This window comes from Entelurus aequoreus, linkage group LG14 (assembly GCF_033978785.1).
Source record: "Entelurus aequoreus isolate RoL-2023_Sb linkage group LG14, RoL_Eaeq_v1.1, whole genome shotgun sequence".
In the NCBI taxonomy this organism is placed as follows: Eukaryota; Metazoa; Chordata; class Actinopteri; order Syngnathiformes; family Syngnathidae; genus Entelurus; species Entelurus aequoreus.
Genome location: NC_084744.1, coordinates 11,563,381 through 11,588,282, shown reverse-complemented (window position 1 = coordinate 11,588,282; position 24,902 = coordinate 11,563,381). Strand labels below are relative to the sequence as shown.

At 36.3% G+C, this 24,902-nt stretch overlaps 2 protein-coding genes across 5 annotated transcripts in view; one reads left to right on the top strand and one right to left on the bottom strand.

The window, feature by feature from the left end:
• The window catches only part of st6gal2a (ST6 beta-galactosamide alpha-2,6-sialyltranferase 2a), a 281,873-nt gene that overhangs the window by 239,068 nt on the left and 17,903 nt on the right, over positions 1 to 24,902 (top strand). For all 4 annotated transcript variants that reach the window (XM_062068890.1, XM_062068892.1, XM_062068891.1 and 1 more), the window contains one exon: positions 386 to 560. In XM_062068890.1, the coding sequence (XP_061924874.1) occupies positions 386 to 560 (175 nt within the window). The remainder of the gene's footprint in view (positions 1 to 385; positions 561 to 24,902) is intronic.
• The window catches only part of tmtops2b (teleost multiple tissue opsin 2b), a 130,726-nt gene continuing 118,662 nt past the window's right edge, over positions 12,839 to 24,902 (bottom strand). Inside the window, exon 4 of the mRNA XM_062068894.1 lies at positions 12,839 to 15,760. Coding sequence (XP_061924878.1) covers positions 15,548 to 15,760 — 213 coding nt within the window. The 3' untranslated portion in view covers positions 12,839 to 15,547. The remainder of the gene's footprint in view (positions 15,761 to 24,902) is intronic.

The window sequence follows — 24,902 nt, the reverse complement described above, 5'->3', positions numbered from 1 at the left end:
TGCAGATATAAATAAATAGATTACTGTACAGATAAATATATTGCACTTTTGCATATGCATCCACGTTTATGGATGTATGTTATATTGTCTTAATATTCCAGCGAGTTAATCCGTTTTTGGGGGGAATTGAGGGGATTCTCCTCCCAGTTTTGCGGGCGTTTTGATGGTCAGCATATATGTTGCATATTAAAGACGACAGAGGCGCAAAATGGATTGCACGCCCTATTTTGCTCACTCGACAGACATAATTCACTTGGCACATGTTTATTAGTAGATCAGCTTTGCGTGTGCTATCTGCTAACCAGGTTTTCACGTGTTTTAGTAAACGCAAACCTTTAGTTAATAAATCAGGCCCTAAATCAGTGTTTTTCACCCTCCATTTTAGTGGTACGCCAGTCCCGACTACAACCTGTTCGGCCCGTATGAGGAGCATCGCAAGCACTACCCTGGCCAGCCCTTCTACATCCTGCATCCAAGCTACGTTTGGCGTCTCTGGGACGTGGTTCAGGGCAACACTCAGGAGAACATTCAGCCCAACCCTCCCTCGTCTGGCTTCATAGGTGAGCACGCTCAAAACTGCATTAACATGTGATAATGCAGGGCTTCTTAACTTTTTGGACTTCAGGGCCCCAACTTTTCCACTCAAATATCAACACGGACTCAGTAATCTTACTCTTGATTTCAATCATATTCAATAGCTATATATCCTATCTACTCACGGTTAAACAGGATAAACCTTGTCAAATGGTATTAAACAATGTCTTAATCACAAAGATTATCATCAAGGCTTTGGTCAGGCTGATTACAAACATCAATACTAATCAAATATACTGCAAAAGAAGGGACTTAAAATAAATTGACATTCAATTATGTTGTCAAGTTAAAGTACCAATAATAGTCACACACACACTAGGTGTGGTGAGATTATCCTCTGCATTTGACCCATCACCCTCACCCCCTGGGAGGTGAGGGGAGCAGTGAGCGGCAGCGGTGGCCGCGCCCAGGAATCATTTTGGTGATATAACCCCCAATTCCAACCCATGATGCTGAGTGCCAAGCAGGGATGCCAGAATAAATACATTCCAACTAATGTAAAAAAAAATATTTATATATTTCCTAAATAAACCCTCAATCAAATTAAAGTGCAAATGAAAATACAGCTGCATCACTTTATTCATAATTGTTGCACTTAAGAAACTTCTCTGTCTTTGGCTCCATACTTCTTCTGTTTCGTTGAGATTGTCATTGCTGCCACGAGTGGTGGAAACTTGTATTGCAACTAAGCACCACTGCAGCCCGTACATACACTGCTGAGAAACAATGGGCCCCATTCAGCAATAACTTCCTAACTTTTCCTCTTATCTTTCTTTCCTAAGTGATTTCCCAAGAGGAGTCCATTCAACTTCATGACGTGTTCTTAAGTGGCCAGATTGTTCTTAAGTTGCTGAATGCCAAATGGTTAGCGCGTGCGTGTCTGTCATAATTTGCATACTAACACGCCCTTATTTCCCCGATATGCATATGTAAACACCCTTAATTCCGTAATTTGCATAGGTAAACGTCCTTAATTCCCCATATAAGGGCACAATTCCAGCGGAAAAGCCGAACATCAAACACACGGAGAAAACGCAAACAGTTACAGAAGAGAAATTAGTATCATCCCGCAGGGGAAATACATAATGTCAAAACGTAAGTTTAAGAAAGGGGGGACTGCTGAGGTAGCCTAAAGCGTTCAAATAAATATTCGTCACTTCGGGCAAATAGGTCTCAGTGTTTCCCATAAACTGCCAAGGCACCTGTGGCGGTGGGGGCGTGGCTATGGGCGTGGTCAGCGTGACATCATCGAGTAATTTGCATAATTTACTACAATGATATGATTACCTCTAAAAAGGCTCAAAAAATGTAAACTTACTAATCAATAATAACAGTTTTGTTTTAAACGTCCATCCATCCATCCATTTTAAAATATAATTACAACACTTTATGTACATATTTATATACAGATTTGAACAATAAGTTATTCACTGAAATATATTTATTAATTGTGGTTCTTACAAAAAATATATCTTATAAAAATATAAAAGCTAAAATGTCTCTTATAGCTCTGCCCCTTTAATTAGTGCATACTAAATAATTGAACTTTAGCCTACTACTACAAGCATATTATTTACCAGCAACATAAAGTGAAACAGAGGCAGAGGTGTCCTGCCACAGTCAGTAACATATAAACAGAAAACAGTAGTGGTGGTAGATAGACACAAAGCTTCATCAAACATCTGATCCACTGAACAAAGAGCTCCAAAAATCTTGATCCTACACTAGTCTTTTGTAAAGTAAATCTGAACAGCCGATATCAATGATTTGCCTGAGAAGCTGGACAGGACAACAAAAAAAAAAAAAATTTTAATTAAAAAAATAAAATAAAATACAAAAAATAAAAATAAACATTTTGTGGCGGGCCGCCACAAATAAATGAATGTGTGGGAAACACTGGGTCTACATGGTCATGAAATATGCGCTCCCTGCCCAAGGCACGATCTGCGGCATCATGCAGTAGCCGCAAAAGCATTGCCATTGTGTGAGTTGAGTTGCAACAGGGCCTGTTGGTCTCTTAAAGAGTCACTAAATCTACTAAGTAAACTAAGTGTGTGTGTGTCTGTGTGTGCTATGTATCTATCTATGATATTAATGTAACATTAGACAATATAAGTAAGGGAACTTGTCACACTTAAAAACAAATAGGCCACCCTAAGAGCACTCTTAGATTTTGTTCTTACCTGCGAACAAATCTCAGCTAAGAAAACATTGGTAAATACAAAAATCTCCTTAAAAACTTTGTAAGCGGGCCTAAGAACAACATTTGCTCTTAAGAACGGTTGCTGAATGGGGCCCAACGTTAAGAACCAATGGAGTAAAATAATTAATTAATGCTTTCTTTGTGGGTAATGTTTTACCATCCTGTGACTGTTTAGATCAAGGGTGTCCAAAGTGTTGACCGGGGGCCATTTTTGGTCAGCGGCTCTTTTTTTTTTTTTTTTTATTAGCTCGCGGCACATTCTACAAACCAAATAAACACGTCCTGGATGAGGACATTGCACACAAAAAAAAACAAAGAAAAAATGGAATTGCCTCCGAATCCCTCCAAAAATGAGACCCAACAAACAAAATAGCGGACGACCTGTACGTCTTACTGAATAATTTTTTTGGATGATGTTCGTGTGTCATGTCATTTCAATGTGTTTTTTTGTTTATGTGTGTTTTATGCTAAGGCAAAACCTTTCCTCCTTTTTTAGAGGATTAATGAAGTTTACCTATTGATCATAATATTAGGAGAGAATAATAATTATAAGAAATATCTAAAGCAGGGGTCGGGAACCTTTTTGGCTGAGAGAGCCATAAAAAGCCAAATATTTTAAATTCTTTCTGTGAGAGCCATATCATATTTTTTTAACACTGAATACCACTAAATGCGTGCATTTTTAAGTAAGACCGACATTTTTAGAGTATAACAAATCTATTGTTATTTTTAATAACGTTGTTATTCTGAATTTAACCAATAATAAACAAAATACTTCTTACCAATAATAGTAGAAAAACAAATGGATGGAATAAAATGCAGGAGAATGTTTTATATTTTGAACGTTATTTTTAACAGTGTGATTATCAGCGAGATTACTCATTAATTATCGTGTTAAGCAATGTCAGCTAAGATATATCTGAGAGCCAGATGCAGTCATCAAAAGAACCACATCTGGCTCGAGAGCCATAGGTTCCCTACCCCTGATCTAAAGGATTAGATATTACACTATTGCTACATTTTCTTTAAAGCTGATATGTGGATGTTTGTTCAGATAGTTTAGCACAGGGGTCACCAACGCGGTGCCCGCGGGCACCAGGTAGCCTGTAAGGACCAGATGAGTAGCCCGCCGGCCTGTTCTAAAAATAGCTCAAATAGCAGCACTTACCTGTGAGCTGCCTCTATTTTTTAAAATGTATTTATTTACTAGCAAGCTGGTCTCGCTTTGCCCGACATTTTTAATTCTAAGAGAGACAAAACTCAAATAGAATTTGAAAATCCAAGAAAATATTTTAAAGACTTGGTCTTCACTTGTTTAAATAAATTCATTTATTTTTTTACTTTGCTTCTTATAACTTTCAGAAAAACAATTTTAGAGAAAAAATACAACCTTAAAAATGATTTTAGGATTTTTAAACACATATACATTTTTACCTTTTAAATTCCTTCCTCTTCTTTCCTGACAATTTAAATCAATGTTCAAGTAAAAAAAATTGTTATTATTGTAAAGAATAATACATACATTTTAATTAAATTCTTCATTTTAGCTTCTGTTTTTTCGACGAAGAATATTTGTGAAATATTTCTTCAAATTTATTATGATTAAAATTCAAAAAAAATATTCTGGAAAATCTAGAAAATCTGTAAAATCAAATTTGAATCTTATTTCAAAGTCTTTTGAATTTCTTTTAAAATTTTTGTTCTGGAAAATCTAGAAGAAATAATGATTTGTCTTTGTTAGAAATATAGCTTTGTCCAATTTGTTATATATTCTAACAAAGTGTAGATTGGATTTTAACCTATTTAAAACATGTCATCAAAATGCTAAAATTAATTTTAATCAGGAAAAAATTACTAATGATGTTCCATAAATTATTTTTTTTATTTTTTCAAAAAGATTCGAATTTGCTAGTTTTTCTCTTCTTTTTTTTCCGTTGAATTTTGAATTTTAAAGAGTCGAAATTGAAGATAAACTATGTTTCAAAATTTAATTGTCATTTTTTTCGTGTTTTCTCCTCTTTTAAACCGTTCAATTAAGTGTAAATATCATTAATTATTAATAATAACAGAGTTAAAGGTAAATTGAGCAAATTGGCTATTTCTGGCAATTTATTTAAGTGTGTATCAAACTGGTAGCCCTTCGCATTAATCAGTACCCAAGAAGTAGCTCTTGCTTTCAAAAAGGTTGGTGACCCCTGGTTTAGCATATATTGCTGGTTAATGTACAAAATGTAGCCCATGCATCTTTAATTTTTTTGTATGTGGACCTCGCTGGAAAAAGGTTTGGACACACCTGATTTGGAGATACCACGGATATGATAGCTTTTCGGTGGTAATCATCGGTCGTATGTTGAACTAAGTGTGAGAACAAGACATTAAATGTACCGTCAGGAGCTGCAATTATGCTACTCATACTACATTCTACAAAATGCACACACACCAATAAACCAATGTAATTGCAGGATTTATTATTGATAATGATAATAACATTTATAAAGATAATAATCAGGGGTGTTACATCATTTAAATACAATACGATACCGATATTGAAGCCTTGAGGATTGGCCAATACCGATACTAATCCAATACAATATTAGCTAAATCATAGTACATACTTTTATTATTTTGTAGTGTGGAATGTTTGAAAAGTTTTGATTAAGTGAAATTACTCAGAGAACAATGTTAGTTACGAAAAATACTAACCTTATGACAGAAGTATACTTTTGAAGAGGAGTGTTAATTATTTTTGTGGTGACACTTAGTGGTCATAATATTTAATTTACATGAGAGCATTATGCAGTAAATTGTATGATGCGGACACGTTTGTTACTGGATACTTTCTAATACCCTTCTGCCTTGGAGACGTTGTATGTGTAAGTATTATGAGACTAAATATTTGATACTTGTTTTAATTGACCAATGTGCTGTTTTAAACCGCAATATTGTTCAATTAAGGGCAATTAAATATGTCTAGCTTATATGCTATTATGTGCTTAGCTGCAGTGTAGCTGCTAGCTCCTAGTAGCCTGTAGCCTATCATGTTTACCTTGTCTAAATGTCTAAAATACAACAAAGACCAATCTTGTGTGCTTATTGACGGACATTTAGATATTAACTGGCGGTCGAACTTCGCGCAAGTAAACACGCTGCTGGGAAGTTCTTTTTTTTTTAGTGACTCAAAGGATTGAAGGTGCATATATTATTAATTTCGGGAGAAAATAGGAAAACGCAGCAATGACATTGTCATCGCCGCCAAAGCGTAAATATTTTTGCATTTAGTTCCCATTAAAACATTCACATGTTGCACAATGAGATGTAAGCAGGGGATCATGTGTACATTCCTGCAACTTCCTGTTTGTAAAAAATATATTTTTATTATAATTTATTTAATATAATACCAGCATTTCATGATTAATATTTATAAATTAAGATTCCTAATAAATGACACTAGAATAAGCACACATTTGATTGGTAAATCATAGTGTAACGACCTGGAATGACACTTTATGTGTGGTGTTGGAGTTGTCCGACTTTTTGTGTGGCTGTAAACGCATCACTGGCTAAGTGCCATATGTGCGTGTGTTGGCGCAAGTGAGAAAGAGCGAGCGGCTGCTGTTGATATAACAAAGTTGCTTTTGGTCTGGTTTGTACTGCAGAAAATGACCACTTTTGCTAGATATCATTTTTTTTACTAAAGTTTTGGTGATGTGTTTATGGCCGACAATAGAGTTTTGCTCAGTAAAGTGATGGATGGAATTCATGTCCTCAAAGCGTCTCGACAGACGTTATAATATTTGAACAATGATGACGAAAACTCTTTTCTCTGTCTTGTCCGTGTGTCGAAAATTGTTATGCGCTTATTTTTTTATTTGATTTTGTGCGCGGCATAGATTTGCCGTGCGCAGAGGACGCTTGAGCAGTGCGCAATTGCACAGGCGCCAACCTTAGAGGGAACGTTGGAGGGGACCTATTATGCATAACCAATTTTTCTTACCTTTTGGTACCTGCTGTTGTGTATTTGGATCCCCATTAGTTGTGAAAATCTGAAATCAAAACCATGGAGGCACTGTGGAGATACTTTTAAAACAATCTTGCCTTACAACAACAACAACATGGATGGCGGGCAGAAGATGCAGTCAAAGTGGAGGCACGTAAATAAGACCGCCCACAAAACGGCACATCCTGAAGATATGGTCAGAAAGCAGCTTAAAGAGGGTCTGTAAAACATGGTCGATTGAAAATTTTGACCAAAGAACCACCATTACATGTTATGTAAACCACAAGAAAGTGTTTTAAACGTGGGGGAAAAAATCATAATATAAGCAACAAAGCAGGCTTCGCTACAACAAGAACATTGGTGCCGAGGCTTAATTATGGCTATTTGCTTTTGTAGACCACCCACCTGCTGACGGTAGGAGACTGTGCCTTTTATTAAACCGAGGCATTAATCGGAGCAAAAAAAGGACCAAGCAGTGACAGTTGGTCCCGAGGAAGGTATTATACTGCCCATCTCCCTCTGTTGGTATAATCCTTGCTAATGCCTGAAAACAGCAGGGTCGTTGTGGACAACTGTACGATGATATTTGTAAAGTAAATGACTATAAGCTGCGAGAAAACAAAGACTGCTTAGTGCGTCAAGGTGGTAACCATGGTCTCATTTCCATCTTCTTTTTGTATTCTTAGCAACAATGGAATAATCAATTTCGGTTTTTAGTCAGAATGATCATGCAAACCAATATTCCTTTAATAGCAAAACCCTGGAAATGCACACATGTATTTAGTATTGAAGGTATATTCATCATACATTGCCCTGTTTAAGGCATATTAACCCATATTTATGTCTTATTTAAGGCATATTTATCCTACATTCATGACTTATTTAGGGCATATTTATCAAATATTTATGCCTGATTTAAGGAAAATGTATCTCATATGTTTACAATATTTTTGGCATATTAATCAACCTAAATGTATGCCTCACTTGAGGCATATTTATCCTACTTTAAAGACTTCTTTAAAGCATATTAACCTATATTTATGCCTTATTTAAGGCATATTCATGCGTTATTCAAAGCATCTTTATTTTACATTTTTACCATATTTAAGGACTGTTTGTCCAATATTTATGCCTATTTTAGAAAAAAGAATCCTATATTTTTACAATAGTTAAAGGCCTACTGAAAGCCACTACTACCGACCACACAGTCTGATAGTTTATATATCAATGATGAAATCTTAACATTGCAACACATGCCAATACGGCCGGGTTAACTTATAAAGTGACATTTAAAACTTCCCGGGAAATATCCGGCTGAAACGTCGCGGTATGATGACGTATGCGGGTGACGAAGTCAGAGTAACGGAAGTTATGGTACCCCGTAGAATCCTATACAAAAAGTTCTGTTTTCATTTCATAATTCCACAGTATTCTGGACATCTTTTGCAATTTGTTTAATGAACAATGAAGGCTGCAAAGAAGACAGTTGTAGGTGGGATCAGTGTATTAGCAGCGGACTACAGCAACACAACCAGGAGGACTTTGTTGGAGCGCTAGCCGCGCTAGCCGCGCTAGCCGCGCTAGCCGCGCTAGCCGCCGACCTCACCTTGACTTCCTACGTCTCCGGGCCGCCAAACGCATCGGGTGAAGTCCTTCGTCCTTCTGCCGATCGCTGGAACGCAGGTGAGCACGGGTGTTGATGAATAGATGAGGGCTGGCTGGCGTAGGTGGAGAGCTAATGTTTTTAGCATAGCTCTGTGAGGTCCCGTTGCTAAGTTGCTAAGTTAGCTTCAATGGCGTCGTTAGCAACAGCATTGTTAACCTTCGCCAGCCTGGAAAGCATTAACCGTGTATTTACATGTCCACGGTTTAATAGTATTGTTGATTTTCTATCTATCCTTCCAGTCAGGGGTTTATTTTTTTGTTTCTATATGCAGTTAAAGCAAGATGCTATCACGTTAGCTCGTAGCTAAAGCATTTCGCCGATGTATTGTCGTGGAGATAAAAGGCACTGAATGTCCATTTCGCGTTCTCGACTCTCATTTTCAAGAGGATATAGTATCCGAGGTGGTTTAAAATACAAATCCGTGATCCACAATAAAAAAAGGAGAGTGTGGAATCCAATGAGCCAGCTTGTACCTAAGTTACGGTCAGAGCGAAAAAATATACGTCCATCACTGCCTCTCAAGTCATTCACTGTAACGTTCCTCATCTACGAATCTATCATCCTCGCTCAAATTAATGGGGTAATCATCACTTTCTCGGTCCGAATCTCTCTCGCTCCATTGTAAACAACGGGGAATTGTGAGGAATACTAGCTCCTGTGACGTCACGCTACTTCCGCTACAGGCAAGGCTTTTTTTTATCAGCGAGCAAAAGTTGCCAACTTTATCGTCGATTTTCTCTACTAAATCCTTTCAGCAAAAATATGGCAATATCGCGAAATGATCAAGTATGACACATAGAATGGATCTGCTATTCCCGTTTAAATAAAAAAAATCATTTCAGTAGGCCTTTAAGGCATATTGATTAGCCCAAATGTATGCCTTATTTAAGGCATATTAATTATATATATATATATATATATATATATATATATATATATATATATATATATATATATATAATATATATATATATATAATATATAATATATAATATAATATAATATTGTATGTATGTATGTATGTATGTATGTACAAAACCCGTTTCCATATGAGTTGGGAAATTGTGTTAGATGTAAATATAAACGGAATACAAAGATTTGCAAATCCTTTTCAACCCATATTCAATTGAATGCACTACAAAGACAAGATATTTGATGTTCAAACTCATAAACTTTATTTTTTTTTTGCAAATAATAATTAACTTAGAATTTCATGGCTGCAACATGTGCCAAAGTAGTTGGGAAAGGGCATGTTCACCACTGTGTTACATGGCCTTTCCTTTTAACAACACTCAGTAAACATTTGGGAACTGAGGAGACACATTTTTGAAGCTTCTCAGGTGGAATTCTTTCCCATTTTTGCTTGATGTACAGCTTAAGTTGTTCAACAGTCCGGGGGTCTCCCTTGTGCTATTGTAGGCTTCATAATGCACCACACATAGAGGCAGGCCAGTCTAGTACCCGCACTCTTTTACTATGAAGCCACGTTGATGTAACACGTGGCTTGGCAATGTCTTGCTGAAATAAGCAGGGGCGTCCATGGTAACGTTGCTTGGATGGCAACATATGTTGCTCCAAAACCTGTATGTACCTTTCAGCATTAATGACGTTTCACAGATGTGTAAGTTACCCATGTCTTGGGCACTAATACACCTCCATACCATCACACATGCTGGCTTTTCAACTTTGCGCCTATAACAATCCGGATGGTTCTTTTCCTCTTTGGTCCGGAGGACACGACGTCCGCAGTTTCCAAAAACAATTTGAAGTGTGGACTCGTCAGACCACAGAACACTTTTCCACTTTGTATCAGTCCATCTTAGATGAGTTCAGGCCCAGCGAAGCCAACGGCGTTTCTGGGTGTTGTTGATAAAACGGTTTTAACTTGCACTTACAGATGTAGCGACCAACTGTAGTTACTGACAGTGGGTTTCTGAAGTGTTCCTGAGCCCATGCGGTGATATCCTTTACACACTGATGTCGCTTGTTGATGCAGTACAGCCTGAGGGATGGAAGGTCACGGGCTTAGCTGCTTACGTGCAGTGATTTCTCCAGATTCTCTGAACCCTTTGATGATATTACGGACCGTAGATGGTGAAATCCCTAAATTCCTTGCAATAGCTGGTTGAGAAAGGTTTTTCTTAAACTGTTCAACAATTTGCTCAGGCATTTGTTGACAAAGTGGTGACCCTCGCCCCATCCTTGTTTGTGAATGACTGAGCATTTCATGGAATCTACTTTTATACCCAATCATGGCACCCACCTGTTCCCAATTAGCCTGTTCACCTGTGGGATGTTCCAAATAAGTGTTTGATGAGCATTCCTCAACTTTATCAGTATTTATTGCCACCTTTCCCAACTTCTTTGTCACGTGTTGCTGGCATCAAATTCTACAGTTAATGATTATTTGCAAAAAAAAAAAAAGTTTATCAGTTTGAACATCAAATATGTTGTCTTTGTGGCACATTCAACTGAATATGGGTTGAAAATGGTTTGCAAATCATTGTATTCCGTTTATATTTACATCTAACACAATTTCCCAACTCACATGGAAACGGGGTTTGTATGTATGTATGTATGTATGTATATATATGTGTGTATATGTATGTATGTATGTATATATATGTATATACATATATATGTATATTTGTATGTTATGTGTATATATTTATATATATATATATTATATATTATATAATATATATGTGTATATATAAATGTACATATGCATATATAAATATGTATGTATGTATGTACAGTATATATGTGTGTGTATATGTACTGTTTATGTATATACTGTATATGTATATATATACATATAGGTGTGTGTATATATTTGTATATGTGCATATATTTACATATAAATGTGCATATATATTACACACACATTTTCTACCGCGTGTCCCTTTTGGGGTCGCGGGGGGTGCTGTATATACTGTATATGTATATGTATCTATATATATATATATATATATATATATATATATATATATATATATATTTATATATATATATATATATATGTATATACTGTATATGTATATGTATCTATATATATATATATATATATATATATATATATATATATATATATATATATATATATATATATATATATATATATATATATATATATATATATATATATATATATATATATATATATATATATATATATACACACACATTTTATACCGCTTGTCCCTTTCTGGGTCGTGGGGGGTGCTGGTCCCTATATATATATATATATATATATATATATATATATATATATATATATATATATATATATATATATATATATATATATATATATATATATATATATATATACTGTGTATATATATATATATATATATATATATATACTGTGTATATATATATATATATATATATACTGTGTATATACCTGTATATATTTTTATATATTATATAATATATATGTGTATATATAAATGTACATATGCATATATAAATATGTATGTAAGTATGTATGTACAGTATATATGTGTGTGTATATGTACTGTTTATGTATATACTGTATATGTATATATATATATATAGGTGTGTGTATATATTTGTATATGTGCATATCTTTACATATATATGTGCATATATATATATATATATGTATATATATATATATATATATATATATATATATATATATATATATATATATATATATATATATATATATATATATATATATATATATATATATATTACACACACATTTTCTACCGCGTGTCCCTTTTGGGGTCGCGGGGGGTGCTGTATATACTGTATATGTATATGTATATGTATGTATATATATATATATATATATATATATATATATATATATATATATATATATATATATATATATATATATATATATATATATATATATATATATATATATACACACATTTTATACCGCTTGTCCCTTTCGGGGCCGTGGGGGGTGCTGTATATACTGTATATGTATATGTATATGTATCTATATATATATATATATATATATATATATATATATATATATATATATATATATATATATATATATATATATATATATATATATATATATATATATATATATATATATATACACATTTTATACCGCTTGTCCCTTTCGGGGCCGTGGGGGGTGCTGGTCCCTATATATATATATATATATATATATATATATATATATATATATATATATATATATATATATATATATATATATATATATACTGTGTATATATATGTGTGTATTTTATTTATCCTATATTTTTGCTGTATTTATATTTAGAGACCTAAATACGGCAATTGCTGTGAAAGTGCTTAAGTTGATGGGTAGGAGAAAGAACTGCAGTCCTCTGTTGACAACACATGCATTTTTATTTGTGCCGACTGTGGGAGAAGAAGCTAATATGAGAGTTGTTTGAATCCCAACTGTTGTCTTGAATGTGCTTTCAAAGGGACAAAAGATGTTCACAAGTGAGTATGTGACTTTCAGATGGCAGCAAATGCCTCAGGGTGTTTGTTGAGGTTGAGGTCAAAAGCAATACTTTGTGCTGCGCTTTTGTGAATTGTTGGAGCAAAGCAAAGTGTAAGGCATCAAACAGAACGCTGAGTCAGATCGATGGCTTCGGTTTGACCTGGGTTTACCTTTCATGAGTTGTGCATGGCCTTGTTTTCAAGTCAAGTCCGCCTTTCTCTTTTTTCTGAAGGTTGCCACGCATGTTAGCAAACACTCCGATGGAAGCTAAATTGTCTTTCCACTCGCTCTCTAATTTATCAAGCAAGCATGGGAGTACACTCCAGACCAGTTGGGAGAGACATAGCTATGTACTCTACTTGGATTATCCCTATTGAATGAAGGAAATGTTTACATTGGAAAACAAAATACATGTTTTTGTCAGTGAAACACACAACAAGTAATTGGGACATCAGCTTAATATTTGTAATTCATCTAGAATATATATGGTTTGCAAAAAAAATCTATATACTGTATTTTCCGGACCATAAGCCTCAAATTGTTTCCAACGCTTTGAATCCTGCGGCTTATGAAATGGAGCAGCTAATTCCTGGGTTTTCTTCGCTAACGGCAATAATGTTTTGTATTCAACAAATAGTTTTCACATTACGTCGACAGAGAGACTGAAAAAGATGTGTTATTGCGTGTGCTATAGCGCCATCTTTTAGACTAGTTTGCTCACTGCAGGTGCTGCGGGTTGACAATGTACTTCCTGTTTTGCGCCGGAAATATAACTGTCCATAGCGTTTTTGCTCGAAAGGATTCTTCATTCTTTAATTCAAGCAACAGTTGTAAGTTTTACAATATAATTAAAACAATTTATACTTTTAAACCATCCATGTAGGAGTGTTTTCATAAATTGTACATGCTATCGTAATATAATCAATCTAGTTAACATTAGCAAATATGCTAACATGTCTGTTAGTGTTATTAACATACAGTGGAATTTTTTTTTTATTGTTTAATTTTGTAATAAATTCACCAAAACGTCACCGGTTATTGAGTCTGTTTAGCTGATTAAAGAGCTTCCACAGCTAGTGGGTCCATGACGATGACTTCTGTTTTGTTTGATTAACTGTTTTACTGCCTGTTCGGAAACAATTAAGATATGTGAATAAACATATATCTGGCTTAAAAGCCTGGTGCGACTAATATATGTAAAAATATTTTTTCTAATAAAATTAGGTGAGTGCGGCTTAAATACTGGTGCGCTCCCTAGCTCGTAATATACGGTGATTTTGAGATCAAGTCGTTATTTAATAATAAAATGTTATTGTTTGGTCATTTCAAATCAATTTGTTTATTAATAACCATTATTTTAAATAATGATTATATTAGGTCAAAACACTTTTTTTTTCCAGCTAAACACAATAAATTTAGTTTTAGATCAATTATTTGATTTGATTAATATATAGTTTTCTATTATAAATGTACACACCACATTAAACAGTATTTTGTAGAGTATTTTTAAATGGTAATTATTATCATAATAAATTAAGCATTTATATATTATTCATATCCTATTTTAAGTCAAACAACATTTTGTCAATTAACCACAAAAAGGTCATTGTAGTCAATTTAAAATTTGCATGAATGTTTATTTCTTAATATATTATATCAAACCGTGTTTTGTCGAACATTAGTTTTAAATAGTTCTAACATTTGAAATCAACACATGACATTGTTCGATTACAAATGTACTTACCACATTGTATAGTATTTAACAGAGCATTTAAATAATGTTGGCTTAAGTGGTATATAGGACATATTTTAGTCAAACATTTTGTCAATTAAACGCAAAAAAAATGTATAGTCAATATACAGTATTTATATTTATTAGATCAAATTCAAATGTATTAAAATGTGTTTGACAACATAAAACTGTAAATAAATGATCAAATAAAAAACACAAAAAATGGTATTCGTCAATATTGTCACAAAACAATTGCGTTATTGTTTGAAAAAAATATTTACTTAATTATTAAAAACAAATGATGATTGGTAACTCATTATGCTGCCCTCTACTGGTTTTGAGTGTTGTCTGGTGAACCGGGTTTGATCTTGGCCAAAAACGTGTGTAGTCGGCAGGTGATCAGACCATGGATAGTTGTGTATGGAAATATTCATCTTTCATCACTGCTTGTGTAGTACTCGTGTTTATTCACATATCCTAATTGTTTCCAAACAGTGCCTGTAACACGGCAGTAAAACGGTTGATCAAACAAAACAGAAGTCATCGTCATGGACCCACCAGCTGTGGAAGCTACAGTAGCTCTTCAATCGGCTAAACATACTCAATAACTGGTGACGTTTAGGTGAATTTATTGAAAACTGAAAGGACTTTTGACATTGTCCTTATGCAATTTATGGGACTTAACGGCCCCCTGTTCACTGCACGGTACCTCCTCGCCATTGTCCACAAACATCAGACCCTATTGTGAATATTAAGCATTTCTTTTCTTTGTTTATGTATTCAAGCACATGGAGCACAAGTAAAGACAAAGTACAAAGACAAAAGCTCACATGTGAAACCCATGGACACAAATCCGTCCGTGATGAGGTTTCCCCAGTTTTTTAGGTCACCACCTCGGGCGGCGTGGTTAGCTTGTCGGCCGGCATGCAGCACGGTTTAATGGCCACGGCGGAGATCTGGGCGGCGCAGGCCACCGTGTTGCTGGACACCCTGTGGTTGAGCTGGATGACGGTGGTCTTGGAGGGCATGGAGGTGTTGCCGTTCTTCTCCGACCAGTGGTCGCAGTGGAAGAGGATGAGGAAACACTTGTAGAACTAAACGGGCAGAAAAACGGGCAGAAAGGAGCGCGTTAATGCACTTAAACTCATTTTAGATCGGGGGCCACATGGAGAAAAATCGACTCCCAAGCAGAGGTGGGTAGAGTAGCCAGAAATTGTACTCAAGTAAGAGTACTGTTACTTTAGAGATGTATTACTCAAGTAAAAGTAAGGAGTATTACTTGAGTAAAAGTAAAAAGTATGTTGTGAAAAAACTACTCAAGTACTGAGTAACTGATGAGTAACCTGTTCGTTTAATGATGACGGCAACAAATAATGCACAAAAACATAAAAATAGCAATGAGCAAATTAAATAAATAGGTTACTGTGCAGATAAATATATTGCACTTTTTCATATGCATCCGCGTTTATGGATGTATGTTATATTGTCTTTTTTATTCCAGCGAGTTAATCCATTTTGGGGGGAGTTGAGGGGATAATTATGATGCGTTCAAGAGCAAACAATAATATATATTAAATAATAATACATTAACATAAAAAAAAAAAATTAAGGCAAATTGAGCCACAATAACTGAACAGCACCATAGGCTCAGTAGGCAGAGATTACAAAGGAAAATAACAAGTTAGCCTTTACGCAAACCATAAACTGATAGGTGTGGGCTGCACCTGGGAACACACTGATTGGTGTTTCTATGTGTGCGTGCGCGTGTGTGTGTGTGTGTGTGTGTGTGTGTGTGTGTGTGTGTGTGTGTGTGTGTGTGTGTGTGTGTGTGTGTGTGTGTCTATGAGGCTGCAGTACGTTAATAATTGTCCCCACACGATGTACATTTGACAGTGATTCATAGCAGGGAAGCTAACATCAGCCTACGGTGACAGCCAACTTTTTTATTCCAGCGAGTTAATCCATTTTGGGGGGAGTTGAGGGGATAATTATGATGCGTTCAAGAGCAAACAATAATTTATATTAAATAATAATACATTAACATAAAAAAAATAAATTAAGGCAAATTGAGCCACAATAACTGAACAGCACCATAGGCTCAGTAGGCAGAGATTACAAAGGAAAATAACAAGTTAGCCTTTACGCAAACCATAAACTGATAGGTGTGGGCTGCACCTGGGAACACACTGATTGGTGTTTCTATGTATGAATGCGTGTGTGTGTGTGTGTCTATGAGGCTGCAGTACGTTAATAAATGTCCCCACACGATGTACATTTGACAGTGATTCATAGCAGGGAAGCTAACATCAGCCTACGGTGACAGCCAAAATATCTACTAACGTTATTTACCGCCATGTGCTTTGTTGAGTTCATGTAAGCTTAAGCTTGTTAATCATGTGACCGCCTGGCTCTGTTTGATTGGTGAAAACGTCACCAGTGACTGCATTTGATTGGTGAAACGCAGGCATGCGATAGATCCTACTTTGAAGGTCTGTCTGACAAACCAAAACAAACAAAGCGTGCATTAACAGATCAATAAAAATCAGTAGCGAGCTGAATGTAGATAAATGGAGCGGAGTAAAAGTAGCGTTTCTTCTCTATAAATATACTCAAGTAAAAGTAAAAGTATGTTGCATTAAAACTACTCTTAGAAGTACAATTTATCCCAAAAGTTACTCAAGTAGATGTAACGGAGTAAATGTAGCACGTTACTACCCACCACTGCTCCCAAGTGGGACAGACTGGTAAAATCCCGGCACGATAACTTAAAAATAAAGACAACTTTAGATTGTTTTCTTTGTTTAAAAATAGAACAAGCACATTCTGAAAATGAACAAATCATTATGTTGTTGGGGTATTTTTACACTTACATGTTGCTGTTAATATTATTCTATCTTTATTTGTTTTTATTATTACTTCCTGAATAAATTATATGATAATGTTCATCAGTCAACTCATTGGTGTTCATTTTTGATTTTTTTTGTCCTGTCCAGCTTCTCGGGCAAATCATATAGTTGATGTAGATGCCCATAGCGGCTGTACACATGTACTTTACAAAAGAGAAGTGTGGGATACTTCTCTTGTTGCCTTATTTGTATTTGACTTTATTAAATGTATTTATATTATCATTTTTGTGCAGCCAAATGATAATATATGATATGATATATATAATAATGAAGAGGGGATGGAAAGAGAAAAAAAGGAAGACAGAGGGGGAAATTGTAGGGACAAGAGGGGGATAAGACAGAGAGACAAAAACAACAGTAAGCACAACAACAACAACAACAATAGAACAACATCAGCAAATAGGATATGTACAAATATGATAGTAAAAGTGAGAGCAAAGAAGCAGTTAGTGAAATAAATAATAATATAGAAATGACAATGAGCATGAAACGTGATTATATGCATTAGTGTATGTATGTATACGTACAAAATGTGTATATGTATGTTTGTACAGTGAATGTACATTATATGTACAGTATGTGTATATGTATGTTTGTACAGTGAATGTATATGTACAGTATGTGTATATGTATGTTTGTACAGTGAATGTACATGTATGTGTATATGTATGTTTGTACAGTGAATGTATATGTACAGTATGTGTATATGTATGTTTGTACAGTGAATGTACATTATATGTGCAGTATGTGTATATGTATGTTTGTACAGTGAATGCACATGTATGTGTATATGTATGTTTGTACAGTGAATGTATATGTACAGTATGTGTATATGTATGTTTGTACAGTGAATGCACATGTATGTGTATATGTATGTTTGTACAGTGAATGTATATGTGCAGTATGTGTATATGTATGTTTTAACAGTGAATGTATATGTACATGTATGTGTATATGTATGTTTGTACAGTGAATGTATACGTACAGTATGGTGTTCATTTTCAATCTATCAAGATAAAAAAATAATATCAACATCAAATTACAGGATGTTATTTATGTAGTTTGCTCATTTTCCTCGACTGATGCACTAACATCACGTGGTTTATTTATTTATTTTTTACATAAAGACACAAAGATACAAAGAATTGCTATTGCGACATCTAGTGGACACATTTAAAACAGAGGTTTCTTTCATTCAAAATTGTTATACTTAGGAAACAGGATAAAACCTGTTCGTACGTTTCACATAGTATTTGAACGATACCATTTTTAACGTAAAATGTTTTTCTTTTTGGTCCTTAAATTTAACTTTTTTGTTATAAAGGTTATGAAATCCTTTCCTTTCTTTCACAAAATTAAGAGAAAGTACAACTTTATTTCAATTGTGTCACCGTTTTACCATCATTAAATTAAAAAAGTGAAGTATATTTATATAGCGCTTTTCTCTAGTGACTCAAACAGCTTTTACATAGTGAAACCAAATATCTAAGTTACATTTAAACCAGTGTGGGTGGCACCGGGAGCAGGTGGGTAAAGTGTCTTGCCCCCAAGGACACGACGGCAGTGACTCGGATGGCGGAAGCGGGGATCGAACCTGGAACCCTCAAGTTGCTGGCACGGCCACTCTACCAACCGAGCTATACCGCCCCAAATACAAACTGAAAATGTTGAATATGTACGTTTGACACTTCTGACTTAAAGCGTGGCGCCATACGGCACGAGCCTGGCCCAGGTTCCATCCAGTAGAAAATGACGCTTTAATGCGCTTTTCAGGCGGCAAATGGCCTCCTTAATGACGTGTTGCGTGGATGCTCTGTAAAGAGCTCCTGCATCAGCGGTTCCTGAAAAGTGTTTTAGTTCCACACCTGAAGCATAGAATGTCTTCTTACACAGTATAAAGCAAATCAACGCAAGTACGTGACACCTGCTGTGGAATCCTTACTTGTATTCATTTGATCTTTTTGTTAGCCAGCGCATCATTCACTTCCTGTTTTATCCCCAACAGCCGCTTCACTTTTAACCTTAAAGGCCTACTGAAATGATTTTTTTAAATTTAAACGGGAATAGCAGATCCATTCTATGTGTCATACTTGATCATTTCGCGATATTGCCATATTTTTGCTGAAAGGATTTAGTAGAGAACATCGACGATAAAGTTCGCAACTTTTGCTCGCTGATAAAAAAAAGCCTTGCCTGTACCGGAAGTAGCGTGACGTCACAGGAGCTAGTATTCCTCACAATTCCCCGTTGTTTACAATGGAGCGAGAGAGATTCGGACCGAGAAAGTGATGATTACCCCATTAATTTGAGCGAGGATGAAAGATTCGTAGATGAGGAACGTTACAGTGAATGACTTGAGAGACAGCGATGGACGTATCTTTTTTCGCTCTGACCGTAACTTAGGTACAAGCTGGCTCATTGGATTCCACACTCTCCTTTTTCTATTGTAGATCACAGATTTGTATTTTAAACCACCTCGGATACTATATCCTCTTGAAAATGAGAGTTGAGAACGCGAAATGGACATTCAGTGCCTTTTATCTCCACGACAATACATCGGCGAAATGCTTTAGCTACGAGCTAACATGATAGCATCTTGCTTTAACCGCATATAGAAACAAAAGAAATAAACCCCTGACTGGAAGGATGGATAGAAAATCAACAATACTATTAAACCGTGGACATGTAAATACACGGTTAATGCTTTCCAGGCTGGCGAAGGTTAACAATGCTGTGCTAACGACGCCATTGAAGCTAACTTAGCAGCCGGACTGCACAGAGCTATGCTAAACACATTAGCTCTCCACCTACGCCAGCCAGCCCTCATTTGCTCATCAACACCCGTGCTCACCTGCGTTCCAGCGATCGGCAGAAGGACGAAGGACTTCACCCGATGCGTTTGGCGGCCCGGAGACGTAGGAAGTCAAGGTGAGGTCGGCGGCTAGCGCGGCTAGCGTGGCTAGCGCTCCAACAAAGTCCTCCTGGTTGTGTTGCTGTAGTCCGCTGCTAATACACTGATCCCACCTACAACTGTCTCCTTTGCAGCCTTCATTGTTCATTAAAAAAATTGTCCAGAATACTGTGGAATTATGAAATGAAAACAGAGCTTTTTGTATAGGATTCTACGGGTACCATAACTTCCGTTACTCGGACTTCGTCACGCGCATACGTCATCATACCGCGATGTTTCAGCCGGATATTTCCCGGGAATTTTAAAATGTCACTTTATAAGTTAACCCGGCCGTATTGGCATGTGTTGCAATGTTAAGATTTCATCATTGATATATAAACTATCAGACTGCGTGGTCGGTAGTAGTGGCTTTCAGTAGGCCTTTAAGGGAGCTTAAAATGTTGTGACCCAGGACATCGTAAACCGAGGACCACCTGTAGTAACGACCTGTATCGATGGTCACATTTTTTCTTGCTACTTTTTATTTTGTATTTTTTTTAATAAGATTTCTTTTTTTTTTTTAGTATGCTACTGGTGACCGTTTACATCAGGGGTCCCCAAACTACGGCCCGCGGGCCGGATCCGGCAGGCCAGCGTCCAAAATCAGGCCTGCGGGAAGTCCCAAGTATTAAAAAAAAAAAAACATTTTTTTTAAATTTTTGTCTTTTCTTATCCACTTTATACCGCTTGCTACTCACAGTGTCTCCTAGCCGCTCAGGCTAATCATATTGTCTAAAAATGCATTTTCTCATCAATAACGTGACATCGTCGCGCGCGTGGAAGGTGCGCTATATATAAAGGCAATTTAAAATAAATAAAGAATAGTGAACAACAGGCTGAATAAGTGTACGTTATATGAGGCATAAATAACCAACTGAGAACGTGCCTGGTATGTTAACGTAACATATTATGGTAAGAGTCATTCAAATAACTATAACATATAGAACATGCTATACGTTTACCAAACAATCTGTCACTCCTAATCGCTAAATCCCATGAAATCTTATACGTCTAGTCTCTTACGTGAATGAGCTGAATAATATTATTTGATATTTTACGGTAATGTGTTAATAATTTCACACATAAGTCGCTCCTGAGTATAAGTCGAACCCCCGGCCAAACTATGAAAAAAACTGTGACTTATAGTCGGAAAAATACGGTAGTCTCCCAGTTCCTGCTGCTGAAAAAACATCCACGCAGCATCATGGATTGTGCATGGGTATTGTCGCAATATAATTTTTTTTGGGTGGGGGGTTACATGACAAAATGTGGAAAAAATGAAGCTCTGTTAATATTTTCCGGATGCACTGTAGTTCATGCGACAAATGTAACCACATTGTCATTGAACACGCAGGGGTGTCAAACGTGCGGCCCGAGGGCCGCATCAGGCTGGCCAACAGGTTTTATCCGGCCCGTGGGATGAGTTTGCCAAGTATAAAAATTAACCTGAAATTTTTTGAATGAAAGAAACAGCTGTTCTAAATGTGTCCACTGGATGTCGCAATAGCAATTATTTGTATCTTTGTAGATGATGCTACATATGTACAAAATAAACCACATGATGTTAGCACATCAGTCGAGGAAAAATTAGCAAACTACATAAAAAAATAACATACTGTCATTTGATTTTGATGTAATTGTTGTATCTTGATAGATTGAAAATGAACACCAATGAGTACTTGGGTAAAACAGAATCCATCCTGTTTGGGTCCCACATCAAACTTAAGAGAGTCACTGACTTCACCATAAAAGTAGGTGACAGTGTCATCACCAGGAAAGATGAGGTCACCTACCTAGGTTCCATTCTAGAGGCTAACCTTTCCTGTGATAAAATGGCAACCAAGGTAATCAAAAATGTCAACCAACGAACCAGATTTCTCTATAGAATCTCCTCTCTGGTCAACAAAAGCACCATGAGGATTCTAGCGGGAACTCTCGTTCAACCCTTTTTCGATTACGCATGCACCTCCTGGTACCCTAGCACCTCCAAAACCCTCAAATCTAAACTCCAAACATCTCAGAACAAGCTAGTCAGGTTACTTCTAGACCTCCACCCCAGATCCCACCTCACTCCTACCCACTTCTCCAAAGTGGGCTGGCTCAAGGTGGAGGACAGAGTTAAACAACTTGCACTGAGCCTAGTCTATAAAATCCGCTACACCTCCCTGATACCGAAGTACATGTCAAACTACTTCCTTAACGTAAATGACCGCCATAACCACAACACCAGGGGTAGCTCCACTAACCACGTTAAACCCAGATTCCGAACTAACAAAGGTCTTAACTCATTCTCTTTCTATGCCACATCAATGTGGAATGCGCTCCCAACAGGTATAAAAGAAAGGGCATCTCTATCCTCCTTCAAAACCGCAATAAAAGTTCACCTCCAGGCAGCTACAACCCTAAACTAACACCCTCCCCGGATTGCTAATAATCAAATGTAAACAATCAAATGCAGATACTTTTTCTTTTTCTTATGCCTTCTGATCTCTCTCTCTCTCTCTCTCTCTCTCTCTCTCTCTCTCTCTCTCTCTCTCTCTCTCTCTCTCTCTCTCTCTCTATGTCCACTACTTGATGTCCATATCCCCCCCCCCCCTCCACACCCCTGATTGTAAATAATGTAAATAATTCAATGTGATTATCTTGTGTGATGACTGTATTATGATGATAGTATATATGATAGTATATATCTGTATCATGAATCAATTTAAGTGGACCCCGACTTAAACAAGTTGAAAAACTTATTCGGGTGTTACCATTTAGTGGTCAATTGTACGGAATATGTACTTCACTGTGCAACTTACTAATAAAAGTCTCAATCAATCAATCAAATGACTGATGAACATGATCACATAATTGATTCATAAAATATAAATAACGACAAATAAAGTACATATACTATTAACCGCGACAGGTAAGTGTAAAAAAACCCAACAACATTATGATTTGTACAATTTCAGAATGTGCTTGTTCTATCTTTAAACAAAGAAAACAAACTGAAGTTGTGTCTTTATTTTTAAGTTCTCGTGCCGGGATTTTACCAGTCCGGCCCACTTGGGAGTAGATTTTTCTCCACGTGGCCCCCGATCTGAAATGAGTTCGACACCCCTGCTGTATCGTAAGCTTTGACCGAATACAATTTTCCGCCTGGCAACCTATAAGAAGGATTGAGGCTTGTCAGCGGAATAACAAAAACAACAGCAATCAGCAGCGCCGCACGAAGCGAAGGTGGAATGAAAGCACAAAAAGGCACGCGGGCTCTCCGGTGTTTGCGCTCGCCAGATAACACGGCAAGGAATGAAGTATGTTGAGCCTGCATGGGCCTCATGGTTAATGTATTTTCTTTCTATCTGTCGCTCAGCACGCTCTGCTCTGAACACGCACGCTTTCTTCCTCCACCTCTACATACATCCGCTAATCACATTTGTATCTGAAAATGTTTCCAACTGCAGCCAGCCATCGACAAAGCCGCACACGCCGCACGATTCCAGGAAAGGTCATTACATGGTCCCTAATCCCATTTTCAGATACCGGAGTGTCTATCCGCCAGCAGGACACATATGTATTCGGCGACCAAAACCATTTTTCACATGAGAGAGCATTTGGGCAGATGGAAGAATTTACTGGGATCAATGAAACGATGCACAGTCAGGGTGGGGGCATACAATATGGCCTGGTCAGCGGCTTACCAGCACGTTATGAATTTTCCTTCCTACTGTTCCGATGTAACGGCTGGCATTGCTCTCAAAACGGCCATAATCAACGCACTCTTGTAGCAAAAGCATCGACTGTCCTTTATGTATGCATTTATGTTTGTGATCCTAGAATTATAGAGAAACCAAATAACGTATTTTGTGGACTATACATATATAAGCCACACCCACTAAATTTAAAAAAACAAAAATATTTTTCCAAATATTAACCACACCAGAGTATAGGCTGCAGATATACAGTATATGTTGGGAAATGAGTTATTTCCAAATAAAGATTTTGTAAATGACGTTAATTGTTTCCAAACAGTGTCTTAACAAGGGCGGTAAAACGGCTGATCAAACAAAACAGAAGTCGTCGTCATGGACCCACTGGCTGGGGGAGCTAGCTCTCCAGTCAGCTAAACAGACTCAATAAGTCCACGGTGACGACTTAGTGAATTTACGAAACTGAAAGAATATCAAAAGAGTGAATACTACTTACAATAACAGTCGTGAACGTGTTAGCATATTAGCTATTACTAACGACGCTAGCTTCATTACATTGCTATAGCACAGGGGTCGGCAACCCAAAATGTTGAAAGAGCCATATTGGACCAAAAAAACAAAAACAAATCTGTCTGGAGCCGCAAAAAATTAAAAGCCATATTACATACAGACAGTGTGTCAT